At 45.0% G+C, this 13,224-nt stretch overlaps 1 protein-coding gene across 12 annotated transcripts in view; it reads right to left on the bottom strand.

Annotated features, from left to right (window-relative positions):
* MPHOSPH9 (M-phase phosphoprotein 9) overlaps window positions 1-13,224 on the bottom strand; it is an 82,655-nt gene that overhangs the window by 23,807 nt on the left and 45,624 nt on the right. For all 12 annotated transcript variants that reach the window (XR_004439515.1, XR_004439513.1, XR_004439514.1 and 9 more), the window contains 2 exons: window positions 2,347-2,394; window positions 1,111-1,175 (listed from right to left, as the gene is read on the bottom strand). Coding sequence is in view for 9 of the 12 variants with exons in the window: in XM_033220234.1 (XP_033076125.1) it covers window positions 1,111-1,175; window positions 2,347-2,394 (113 nt within the window). In the remaining 3 variants the exon portion in view is untranslated. The remainder of the gene's footprint in view (window positions 1-1,110; window positions 1,176-2,346; window positions 2,395-13,224) is intronic.

Below are 13,224 nucleotides of genomic sequence, written 5' to 3'. Positions count from 1 at the left end.
GCACCCAACCCAGTTCGGATATTTCTAATCATTTGCAATAGATACCATTTACGATTCTGTCCCTACCTAATTAAACAAATCAGATCATTAATACAGTCTCCAACCAGGTCTTTCTGAAAGTAGATGACCATAATTTTGGTGTTAATGTTGTTTCCTTTTTGAAGCACAAACATAATTCCGTGAACTAAACTGCTTCTTAAAAGTTCTTTCCAGTGGTTAAATATCATTTGGATTTTAACCTATGCTGAAAAAAATACATAATGTTTAGGAAAATATCCACCTCTGAGGCACAACCACCAATACCTTTTAATCACTTAAAACATCTTGTTTGAAACCAGGTGCAGTAGCGCATGCCTGTAATCCCAGCACTTTGTGTGGATGAGGCGAGAGGATCACTTGAGGCCGAGAGAGTGAGACCAGCCAGGGCAACATAGCAAAACCCTACTTCTAAAAAAAGTTTTTAAATATCAGCCAGGCTTGCTAGGCTCCATGGCTTATGCCTATAATCCCAGCCGTCTGGCAAGCCGAGGCAGGTGGATTACTTGAGGTCAGGGGTTCAAGACCAGCCTGGCCAATATGGCGAAACCCTGTCTGTATCAAAAATACAAAAAATTAGCTGGGTGTGGTGGCGCACTCCTATAGTCCCAGCTACTCAGGAGGCTGAGGCAGGAGAATTGCTTGAACCTAAGAGGAGGAGGTTGCAGTGAGCTGAGATTGTGCCACTGCACTCCAGCCTGAGTGACAGAATAAGACTCTGTATCAACGACAACAAAAAAAAAAATCAGCCAGGCATGATGATGAGCACCTGTAGTCCCAACTATTCAGGAAGCTGAGGCAGGAAGATTGCTTGAGCCCAGGAATTCACAGTCAACCTAGGCAACATATTGAGACCCTGTCTCTTAAAAAAAAAAAAAAAAAAAAAAAAGACAGAGAGAGAAATCTTGTTTGGCTAAAATGAAATGTATTTCCATGTCAAGGGAAAATTAAGATAAAACTAGTTCTCAAACTGCTTAAGAATCCTCAAGAAAAAATTCCTTCTCATCATGTTCAATACAGACACATAAAAGAACAACTGAGGTATGTGTACATTAGTAAGATAATACATTTTACCTTTTCAAATCAGAAATCTGAGTATATGCATCAAGCAATTTGTTCTCAGTTGTATTTAATGCATCCTATGGAAATAAAGGAAAAATTCAGATAACTGAAGACAAATATTCAGATGTATCATTTTAAAATGCATAAAAGAAAATGAATCTAAGGCTAAATCGACTAGCTACAAACCATACTCAGCAAGTAGGGCATAAACCATACAGCCAGGACCAACAGTTCAAGGAAAACAAATGAGAGGAAAGCACCGGCCTATACAAGTCACTCATGTAAGTTCCATGGGTAACAGATACAGCCTTATACTTTGCTTAATTAGAAACAAACCAGTGTTAAAATAACTTGACTAAAACCTCAGAAGGATGGTAAAACAAATATTTTCAATGAGATTAGATATCATGGGATCTGCTCCTGAACCCTCAGAACGGTTTGACTGCCAAGCTATGCAGGCCTTTTTGCTAAGCTTCAATAACCACAACCCTCCATTCTGTGCAACAGAAATACTTGGGCCCCACTTACACCATCGTCGAAGGATTTTACTGAATGCAAATACGTACAGCTTTCATAAAGAATTCAAACATAATCGATAAACTCAACCCTACCAAAAGCTAATGAAGTGAAAATCAAAGCTTGATATTTAATCAGTATTAAAGGGCTGGGTGCAGTGGCTCATGCCTGTAATCCCAGCACTCAGGGAGGCTGACACGGGTGGATCACTTGAGGTCAGGAATTGGAGACCAGCCTGGCCAACGTGGTGAAATCCCATCTCTACTAAAAATATAAAAATTAGCTGGGCATGGTGGCACACACCTGTAATCCCAGCTACTCGGGAAGCTAAGGCAGAAGAATCGCTTGAACCCAGGAGGCAGAGGTTGTGGTGAGCTGAGATCACACCACCGCACTCCAACCTGGGTGTCACAAAACAAACAGTATTAAATAATAATTTGCATCTGTATGGTACCTTATACTCTTTTGAACAATTTCATTTCAAATGCAATAGCCATTCAATAAATATTTGTTAGATGAATGAATCTAACAAACTTGTCAGTTAAAAGGGGCAGGTATTTGAAAATAAGGATACTGAAACAGGATGAGCAAGGTTCCAGTTCCAACATCTACGGAGGGTGCACGAAGGGGTGCAAGGAGGAGGAAGAGTCAGATCCCTTGATTTCCAATCCAATGTTTCTGCCTCTGCTTGAAATCTGCATGAAATCTAGAACATAAACCATTACCCCTTACCTTTACTCTCCTGTGTTCTTTTCCAAGGGACTCATATTCTCCTAAAAGCTACAAGGAAAAAAAAATACCACAAATTTCAACGTTTTTCTACCAGCTGAGGTATAGTCTACAAAATAACTGCCTATAGCCTTCAAAAATGCCAATGTCATGAAAGAGAAAGGTCAATAGAGAACTGGTGATTCCATGTAAAGGGAATGGGACAATTCTCAATTTCTGGAACGGTTTCTGTACATTTGATATTATTTAATTATCAAATATTATTTAAATATCAAATAATATTTAAATAAAGGTGGATGTAGTGGCTCACACCTATAATCCCAACACTTTGGGAGGCTGAGGAGAGAGGATCACTTGAGGCCAGGAGCTGGAGATCAGCCTAGGGAACAGAGCAAGACCTTGCCTCTTCAAAAAAAAAAAGAGCTGGGCTCAGTGGCTCACGCCTGTAATCCTAGCACTTTGGGAGGCTGAGGTGGAAGGACTGCTTGAGCCTGAAAGTTCAAGAGTTCAAGGCTACAGTGAGCTATGATCGTGCCACTGCATTCTAACCTGGGGGACAAAGAGAGACTCCGTCTTAAAATAAAAATAGCTGAACATGCCAGGCGCGGTGGCTCAAGCCTGTAATCCCAGCACTTTGGGAGGCCGAGACGGGCGGATCACGAGGTCAGGAGATCGAGACCATCCTGGCGAACACGGTGAAACCTCGTCTCTACTAAAAACTACAAAAAACTAGCCGGGCGAGGTGGCGGCGCCTGTAGTCCCAGCTACCTGGGAGGCTGAGGCAGGAGAATGGCGTGAACCCGGGAGGCGGAGCTTGCAGTGAGCTGAGATCCGGCCACAGCACTCTAGCCTGGGTGACAGAGCGAGACTCCGTCTTAAAAAAAAAAAAAAGACATTTTGGCCGGGCGCGGTGGCTCAAGCCTGTAATCCCAGCACTTTGGGAGGCCGAGACGGGCGGATCACGAGGTCAGGAGATCGAGACCATCCTGGCTAACATGGTGAAACCCCGTCTCTACTAAAAACTACAAAAAACTAGCCGGGCGAGGTGGCGGCGCCTGTAGTCCCAGCTACCTGGGAGGCTGAGGCAGGAGAATGGCGTGAACCCGGGAGGCGGAGCTTGCAGTGAGCTGAGATCCGGCCACAGCACTCTAGCCTGGGTGACAGAGCGAGACTCCGTCTTAAAAAAAAAAAAAAGACATTTTGGCCGGGCGCGGTGGCTCAAGCCTGTAATCCCAGCACTTTGGGAGGCCGAGACGGGCGGATCACGAGGTCAGGAGATCGAGACCATCCTGGCTAACATGGTGAAACCCCGTCTCTACTAAAAATACAAAAAACTAGCCGGGCGACCTGGCGGGTGCCTGTAGTCCCAGCTACTTGGGAGGCTGAGGCAGGAGAATGGCGTGAACCTGGGAGGCAGAGCTTGCAGTGAGCTGAGATCTGGCCACTGCACTCCAGCCTGGGCGACAGAGCGAAACTCCGTCTCAAAAAAAAAAAAAAAAAAATAGCTGAACATGGGGATACATGCTTATAGATTCAGGAGGCTCACTTGAGCCTGGGAGGTTGAGACTGCAGTGAGCTTGTAGTGAGGCTTGCAGTGAGACTGCGCCACTGCACTCCAGCCTGGGCCACAGAACAAGACCCTGTCTCAAAATAAAATATTATACCATTTAAGTATTTTAAAAGACTAAAATTTGCATTGCTCTTTTTGGAACTATTACTTTTACTTTTTATTTTTTTAGATGGAGTCTTGCTCTGTCGCCAGGCTGATGTGCAGTGGCTCACCGCAACCTCTGCCTCCCTGGTTCAAGCAATTCTCCTGCCTCAGCCTCCCGAGTAGCTGAGACTACAGGCGCCTGCCACCAGGCCCGGCTAATTTGTGTATTTTTAGTAGAGACAGGGTTTCATCATGTTGGCCAGGATGGTCTCGATCTCTTGACCTCATATCCGCCCGCCTCAGCATCCCAAAGTGCTGGGATTACAGGTGTGCACCACCATGTTCAGCCTTCTTTTTTTTTTTTTTTTTTTTGAGCTGGAGTCTCACTCCATCACCCAGCCTGAAATGCAGTGGCATGATCTCAGCTCACTGCAACCTCCACCTCCCGGATTCAAGCAATTCTCCCACCTCAGCCTCCTGAGTAGCTGGGATTACATGCATGTGCCACCGTGCTCAGCTAATTTTTGTATTTTTAGTAGAGACGGCGTCTGATCATGTTGGCCAGGCTTGTCTCGAACTCCTGACCTCAAGAGATCCACCTGCCTTGGCCTCCCAAAGTGCTGGGATTATAGGTGTGAGCCTCTACACCTGGCCTATTGTATATTACTTTTTGCTAAGTTAGTTCTACACAGTAAAAGCACAATGCCAAAGTCTTTATTTTAAAATATATATATATATGTGAGGCTGGGCACAGAGGCTCACGCCTGCAATCTCAGCTCTTTGGGAGGCCAAGGTGGGCGGATCACTTGAGCTGAGGAGTTCAAGACCAGCCTGGCCAACATAGCGAAACCTTGTCTCTACTAAAAATATAAAAAGATTAGCTGGGTGCAGTGGTGCCTGCCTGTAATCCTGCCTACTTGGGTGGCGGAGGTGGGAGAATTGCTTGAACCCAGGAGGCAGAGATTGTAGTGAGCCAAGACGGCACTACTGCACTCTAGCCTGGGTGACAGAGCGACAACCTCCTGTCTCAAAAATAAATAAGAGGCTGGGTGCGGTGGCTGACACCTGTAATCCTAGCACTTTGGGAGGCCAAAGCAGGAGGATCACTTGAGGTCAGGAGTTCGAGACTAGCCTGGCCAATATGGTGAAACTCCATCTCTACCAAAAATATTTTTTGTTTTTTTCTTTTTTCTTTTGAGACGGAGTCCCACTCTGTCACCCAGGCTGGCATGCAGTAGCATGATCTCGGCTCATCACGACCTTCACCTTCCGAGTTCAAGCGATTCTCCTGCCTCAGCCTCCCAAGTAGCTGGAATTACAGGCATGCACCACCACGCCCAACTAATTTTGTATTTTTAGTAGAGACAGGGTTTCTCCATGTTGGTCAGGCTGGTCTCGAACTCCTGACCTCAGGTGATCCGCCCGCCTTGGCCTCCCAAAATGCTGGAATTACAGGCGTGAGCCACCGTGCCTAGCCCAAAAATATTTTAAAAAATAAAAATAGACCGGGTGTGGTGACTCATGCCTGTAATCCCAGCACTTTGGGAGGCCAAGGCGGCCGAATCACAGGGTCAGGAGATCGAGACCATCCTGGCTAACATGCTGAAACCCCGTCTCTACTAAAAATAGAAAAAATTAGCCGGGCGTGGTGGCGGGCACCTGTAGCCCCAGCTACTCAGGAGGCCGAGGCAGGAGAATGGCGTGAAGGTGGCGGAGGTGGAGCTTGCAGTGAGCCGAGATCGCGCCACTGCACTTCAGCCTGGGTGACAGAGTGAGACTCTGTCTCAAAAATAAATAAATAAATAAACAAAAATAAATAAAGAATACATATGTGAGATTTCTAGTTAAAGATGACAAATGAAAAATAGAATTTTCTCCTCTTCACCTTGAGAGTCCACTAAACTAACAATGAAGAAATTAAAGAGAAAACAAAAGAGGTGACAGTAACAGGTGAGAGATTTCAATAAAAGTCTTAGAAGATTGAAAAGAAAACAAAGTGCCAACCGCGCACAGTGGCTCACGCCTGTAATCCCAGCACTTTGGGAGGCCGAGGCGGGCGGATCACCTGAGGCCAGGAGTTCAAGACCAGACTGGCCAACAGGGTGAAACCCCGTCTCTACTAAAAATACAAAAATTAGCCAGCTGTGGTGGCATACACCTGTAGTCCCAGCTACTCGGGAGGCTGAGGCAAGAAAATTGCTTGAACTTGGGAGGCAGGGCTTACAGTGAACCGAGATAGCACCACTGCACTCCAGCCTGGGTGACAGAGCAAGACTCCATCTCGGAAAAAAAAAAAGAAAAGAAAAAGAAACAAAGTGCTTTAGTAGGGTGGAGGGAGATACAACCCCAAGTGCCTGAATCCGGGAATGCTGATGAAAAGTAGGCTGATGTTGGCATCACGGTGACAGGGGCCCACCTTGAAACCCAGGTTTAGAGATGGACAGGGTTGAGGCACAGGGCTGACCACAGAGAACTGGTTGAAATTCCTTATGTAGTCAGAGCCCAGGACACATCCCATACACCAGTAGACTGTTCACCCAGGTGGCAGGACAGTAGGAGAAAATGAATAGGGAGAGAAATGGAACTTTGGAAATCCAAGGATAATAGTGGAGTGGGAGGCAGAGGATAAAGAGAAAATGACTAAGTAAAAGACTTCAAAAACACCCAGGGCAGGTCACACCTATAATCCTAGCACTTTGAGAGGCCGAGGAATATCACTTGAGCCCAAGAATTGGAGACCAGCCTGCGCAATATAGCAAGACGCCATCTCTACAAAAAATTTAAAAATTAGCCAGTCCTGGTGGTATGTGACTATAGTCCCAGCTACTCAGGAGGCTGAGGCAGGAAGATTCCTCGAGCCCAGGGGGTTGAAGATGCAGTGAACTATGATCACACCACTGCACTCCAGTCTAGGTGACAAGGTGAGACCTGTCTCTAAAACAAATATATTAATAAACAATTTTTTTCTTTTTAAAAAGGCTGACTTCCCGCTCCTCCACTGCCAGAGTCTGACTGATAGGTCCCAGGCAAGAGACTGTAAGACTTGTCTTTAGGAAAACTGAACAACCCCAGAAAAAAAGCTTCTAAACATTCACATCTGGAGGTCCTCTAACAAAATGGCTGGCACGCGACTCTACAATTGCCTGAAAATGAAGGCTACCAAGAACTAAGTCCCATCCATGCACTCAGAGTCTTTTTTTTTTTTTTTGAGACGGAGTTTCGCTCTGTCACCCAGGCTGGAGTGCAGTGGCGGGATCTCAGCTCACTGCAAGCTCCGCCTCCCGGGTTCACGCCATTCTCCTGCCTCAGCCTCCCGAGTAGCTGGGACTACAGGAGCCCACCACCTCGCCCGGCTAGTTTTTTGTATTTTTTAGTAGAGACGAGGTTTCACCGGGTTAGCTAGGATGGTCTCGATCTCCTGACCTCGTGATCCGCCCGTCTCGGCCTCCCAAAGTGCTGGGATTACAGGCTTGAGCCACCGCGCCCGTCCCAGAGTCTTTCAATAGCTTTTTATACTGCTTCACTTTTATTTATTTAATTTATTTTTTATCTTTTGAGACAGAGTCTCACTCTGTCACCCAGGCTGGAGTGCAGTGGTGTGATCTCAACTCACTGCAACCTCCACCTCTTGGGTTCAAGCAATTCTCATGCTTTAGGCCTCCTGAGTAGCTGGGATTACAGATGTGGACCACCACGCCCAGCTAATTTTTCTATTTTCAGTGGAGACAGGGTTTCGCCATGTTGGCCAGGCTGGTCTCAAATTCCTGGTCTCAAGTGATTCACCCATCTCGGCCTCCCAAAGCGCTGAGATTATAGGCATGAGCCACCACACCCAGCCTAGTAGTGCCCCTTAAATGTGAGCCTGCAAAAGAACAAACACTTTGAAAAATACATTAATATGAAACATACTTCAAATCAAAACAAAAGGTTAAGTCCAGGCGCGGTGGCTCACGCCTATAATACCAGCACTTTGGGAGGCCAAGGCAGGTGGATCACGAGGTCAGGAGATCGAGACCATCCTGGCCAACATTGTGAAACCCCGTCTCTACTAAACATACAAAAAAAATTAGCCAGGGGTGGCTGCGGGCGCCTGTAGTCCCACCTACTCGGGAGGCTGAGGCAGGAGAATGGCGAGAACCTGGGAGGCAGAGCTTGCAGTGAGCCGAGATCCTGCCACTGCACTCCAGCCTGGGCAACAGAGCGAGACTCCATCTCAAAAAAAAAGGTTAACTAAGAATAATGAACACTACAGAAACTGTCTAATGGAAGCCATAATATTCACAAAGAAATAACATTAGTCTCAAAACAGGAATATACTAAAAATGATCAATCAGAAAAAGAGTTACTAGAAACTTAAAAAAAAAAAAAATTATTATTATTTTTTTTTTTTTTTTTTTTTTTTGAGACGGAGTCTCGCTCTGTCGCCCAGGCTGGAGTGCAGTGGCCGGATCTCAGCTCACTGCAAGCTCCGACTCCCGGGTTCACGCCATTCTCCTGCCTCAGCCTCCGGAGTAGCTGGGACTACAGGCGCCCGCCACCTCGCCCGGCTAGTTTTTTGTATTTTTTAGTAGAGACGGGGTTTCACAGTGTTAGCCAGGATGGTCTCGATCTCCTGACCTCGTGATCCGCCCGTCTCGGCCTCCCAAAGTGCTGGGATTACAGGCTTGAGCCACCGCGCCCGGCCCAAATATTATTAGAAAATTTCGGCATACCAAGGATAAAAAGATGATCCTAAAAAACTTCCAGAAAGAGAAAAAAAGAACTACATTCAAAAGGAATGAGAAACATGATTATTAAATGCAATGTGGGCCAGGCACATTGGCTCATGCCTGTAATTCCAGCACTTTGGGAAGTCAGTGTGGGAGTATCACTTGAGCTCAGGAGTTGGAGACCAGCAAGGGCAACATAGTGAGACCTCATCTCTACAAAAAAATAAAACTAGCCAGGTGTGATAGCCTGTAGTGCCTGTAGTCTCAGCTATCCGAGAGGCTGAGGTAAGAGGATCACTTGAGCCCTGGAGGTTGAGGCTGCAGTGAGCTATGAATATGCCTACTGTACTCCAGCCTGGGTGACAGAGTGAGACCCTGTCTCAAAAAATAATAACAATAAATGCAGTGTGTGATCCTTGATTGGATTCTGGATTAAAAAGTAAAAAACAAAAACATCTATAAAGGATATTATTTAGATAACTGGCAACATTTGAATATAGACAATGTATTTAAATATTAGTATTATATCAATGTTAAGTTTCCTGAGGATGAAAAGTACATTGAGATTACACAGGAGAATCTCTCTGTTCTTCAGAGATACCTGTTGAGGTATTTAAGGGTAAATTATCATAGTGTCTAATTTACTCTCAAATATAGTTCAGCAAAAGAAAAAAGTTTGTATCTCTATGGAGACAAAGCAATGCTGTTAGATACTCACAACTGGTAAATCTAGGTAAAGAATATACAAGGGTTTTCATTGTATCATTCTTACAATTTTTCTGCTGTCTTGAAACTTTGAAAGCCATGGGAAGGGAGAGAAAGGAAAAGAATCGATCATGTCATAGGCAATAAAACAAAGCCTTCGAATCTGAAGAAAACATATACCCAGAATCACAATCAGGATCTGGATTTTCATCTTCAGCTAGGACCTAGATCTTCATCCACCACAATTACAAATAATATGTAAAATTCAAGAAATAATAATATCAAGCTGGCCGCAGGGGCTCATACGTATAATCCCAGCCCTTCGGGAGGCCAAGGCAGGTGGATCACCTGAGGTCAGGAGTTCAAGGCCAGCCTGGCCAATATGGTGAAACCCTGTCTTTACTAAAAATGCAAAAAATAGCTAGGCAGCTAGGCATGGTGGCATGCGCCTGTAACCCCAGCTACTCAGGAGGCTGAGGCAAGAAAATCGTTTGAACCTAGGAAGTGGAGGTTGCAGTGAGCCGAGATCATGTCACTGCCCTCCAGCCTGGGCGACAGAACAAGACTCCGTGTCAAAAAAGAAAGAAAGAGGCCAGGCGCAGTGGCTTACGCCTGTAATCCCAGCACCTTAGGAGGCTGAGGTGGGCGGATCACCTGAGGTCAGGAGTCCGAGACCAGCCATGGCTAACATGGTGAAACCCTGTTTCCACTAAAAATGCAAAAAACTAGCCAGGCGTGGTGACGCACGCCTATAATCCCAGCTACTTGGTAGGCTGAGGCAGGAGAATCGCTTGAACCCAGGAGGTAGAGGCTGCGGTGCGCTGAGATTGCGCCATTGCACTCCAGCTTGTGCAATATAAGAGCAAAACTCCGTCTCAAAAAAAAGAAAGAAAGAACAACATCAGTACATTATTTAGAAATACATAAATACTAGAATACGATATACTTCGAGAAAAAAATGAACAAAGGATGTAAAAGGCCTTAATTTTTAAAAAAGAAAAATACTTGAGATATAAACCACGTTCACATATGGGAAGAATCAGTATTTCAAGTCTCAGCTGTCTCCAAATAAATCTGTAAATTCAGTGCAATTCCAATCAAAAGCAGAGTGACATACTGACAGTATTACTTGTATGAAACAAAATAAAGTCAAGAATAGACAAAATAATTTTTACAAGAGCAAAAAAACGAGATAAGGAAATGACACCAAAAATCAACACTTGTTATAAAATACTAATAATTAACATGATGTGGTTCTAATTCAGAGACAGACCAATGGAACAGCTCAGAGCCTCAAAACAGATTTACACGAGAAGGAAATATAATGTACAACAGAAGTCCGTAAGGGAAGCATAATCTATTAAAAAATGATTTCTGGGACAACTGGTTAATCATCGGGGGCAGGAAAGATCAAGTTCCATTCCTACTCATATTATACAAGAGGTAATTCTGGGCTGGATGCAGTGGCTTGTGCCTGTAATCCCAACACTTTGGCAGACTGAGGCGGGAGAATCACCTGAGGTCAGGAGTTCAAGACCAGCCTGGCCAACATGGTGAAACTCCGTCTGTACTAAAAATACAAAAAAACAAATTAGCCAGGCGTGGTGATGGGCGCCTGTGATCCCAGCTATTTGGGAGGTTGAGGCAGGAGATGGCTTGAAGCCGGGAGGCAGAGGTTGCAGTGAACCAAGATTGCGCCATTGCACTCCAGCCTGGACAACAAGAGCAAGACTCCGTCTCAAAAACACAAAAAACAGCCAAAACGTGTATCCCATAAAAATACCACAAATAAAGTGAAAAGCAAGCCGCAGGCCAAAAGAAGATGTATGCAATACGTATAACCATTTCCTCTTAATCACACTTGAAAAATTAAAAGTCTTGACAATACCAAGTACTGGACATAATCTAGAAAAATAAGAATTATCATACAATACTGGCAGGAAAATAAACTGGTACAACCATTTCAGAGAGCAATTTAGCAATATCTAAAAAAGATAACAAAGCTCATATTCTATGTCCCAGTTGCTGCATTCAGAGAAAGAGACTATTATAACAGGCTATATTTCTCAGTAACAGCCACAGCAATATTTCCAGTCCCATAAGCTCTTGCAGAATCTTGCTGTGTTCCATTAAGAGATGATATCCATTTTCCCTCCCCTTGAACCTATGCAGGACTTTGGGATTGTTTAAAAAATAGAACAGACGCCGGGCACAGTGGCTCATGCCTGTAATCCAGCACTTTGGGAGGCTGAGGTGGGTAGATCACCTGAGATCAGGAGATCGAGACCATTCTGGTCAACATTGTGAAAACCCGTCTCTACTAAAATACAAAAAATGAACCAGGCGTGGTGGTGCGCACCTGTACTCCCAGCTACGCAGGAAGCTGAGGCAAGGGAATCCCTTGAACCTGGGAGGCAGAGGTTGCAGTGAGCCGAGATAGCGCCACTGCACTCCTGCATGGACAACAAGAGCAAAACTCCATCTCAATAAAAGAAAAGAAAACAAAACAAAATAAAAGAAAACAAATAGTAAACATAAAAGTAAATAATTACCCAGGTGTGGTGGCATACGCCTATAGTCCTAGCTACTCAGAGGGCTCAGGCAGGAGGATTACTTGAGTCCAAAACGTCAAGGCTCCAATAAGCTATAATCAACCCACTGCACTCCAGCTTGAATGATAGAGTAAGACCCTGTCTCAAAAAAATAGAATGTGGAGGCCGGGCGCGGTGGCTCAAGCCTGTAATCCCAGCACTTTGGGAGGCTGAGACGGGCGGATCACGAGGTCAGGAGATCGAGACCATCCTGGCTAACACGGTGAAACCCCGTCTCTACTAAAAATACAAAAAAAAAAACTAGCCGGGCGAGGTGGCGGGCACCTGTATTCCCAGCTACTCCGGAGGCTGAGGCAGGAGAATGGCGTAAACCCGGGAGTCGGAGCTTGCAGTAAGCTGAGATCTGGCCACTGCACTCCAGCCCAGGCGACAGAGCAAGACTCCGTCTCAAAAAACAAACAAACAAACAAACAAAAAAATTGAATGTGGTACAAGTAATGCTGTACAGTTTCCAAGGCAAGGTCATAAAAGGCAATGTAGCTCTTTCAGGACATTTGTCTTTAGTTCTAAGCCATCATGTTGCAAAGAAACCCAACCTAACCACACAGAGGAACTGTGGCCTTAGCTGACAGCCACCATTCATGATGAAACACGCCCTTCAGAAGATTCCAACACCCAGTCCTTAAGTTTCTAGCTGAGGTCCTAGATACTGCAAAGCAGGCAGGCTGTCCCTGCTGGGCCCAGTACAAGCTCCTGAACAACAGAGTTCATGAGCAGAATATGTCAAGATTTAAGGTTATGAGTTTTAGAGCTATGGCAGCTAGAACAATACCCTAGAGGTGCTTCCACACATTGGCATAGGGAGCCACATAGTAGAAATGTTCATAGTAGTGTTGCTCCTAACAGCAGTGACAAACTGGCAAAAGGAAAGTGGATAAATATACTGTGGAAGAGCCACATGATGGACGACACAGGAACGAACACAAATTAAGTTGTGCTACTACTACATGTATTCAGTTAGGCAAATATCACAAGTGAAAAAAGTTGCAAAACAGTAAAGACAGTATTAAGGCCAGGCGCGGTGGCTCAGGCCTGTAATCCCAGCACTTCAGGAGGCCAAGGTGGGTGGATCACGAGGTCAGGAGATCGAGATCATCCTGACTAACACAGTAGAAAAAAAAAAAAAAAAGTAAAGACAGTATTAACAGCATTTTTTTTTTTTTTTTTGAGACGGAGTCTCATTCTGTCACCCAGGCTCCGA

Source organism: Trachypithecus francoisi, unplaced genomic scaffold (genome assembly GCF_009764315.1).
Source record: "Trachypithecus francoisi isolate TF-2019V2 unplaced genomic scaffold, Tfra_2.0 Lachesis_group11, whole genome shotgun sequence".
In the NCBI taxonomy this organism is placed as follows: domain Eukaryota; kingdom Metazoa; phylum Chordata; class Mammalia; order Primates; family Cercopithecidae; genus Trachypithecus; species Trachypithecus francoisi.
The sequence above is the reverse complement of the archived record's forward strand: the minus strand, read 5'-3'. Positions and strand labels throughout refer to the sequence as shown.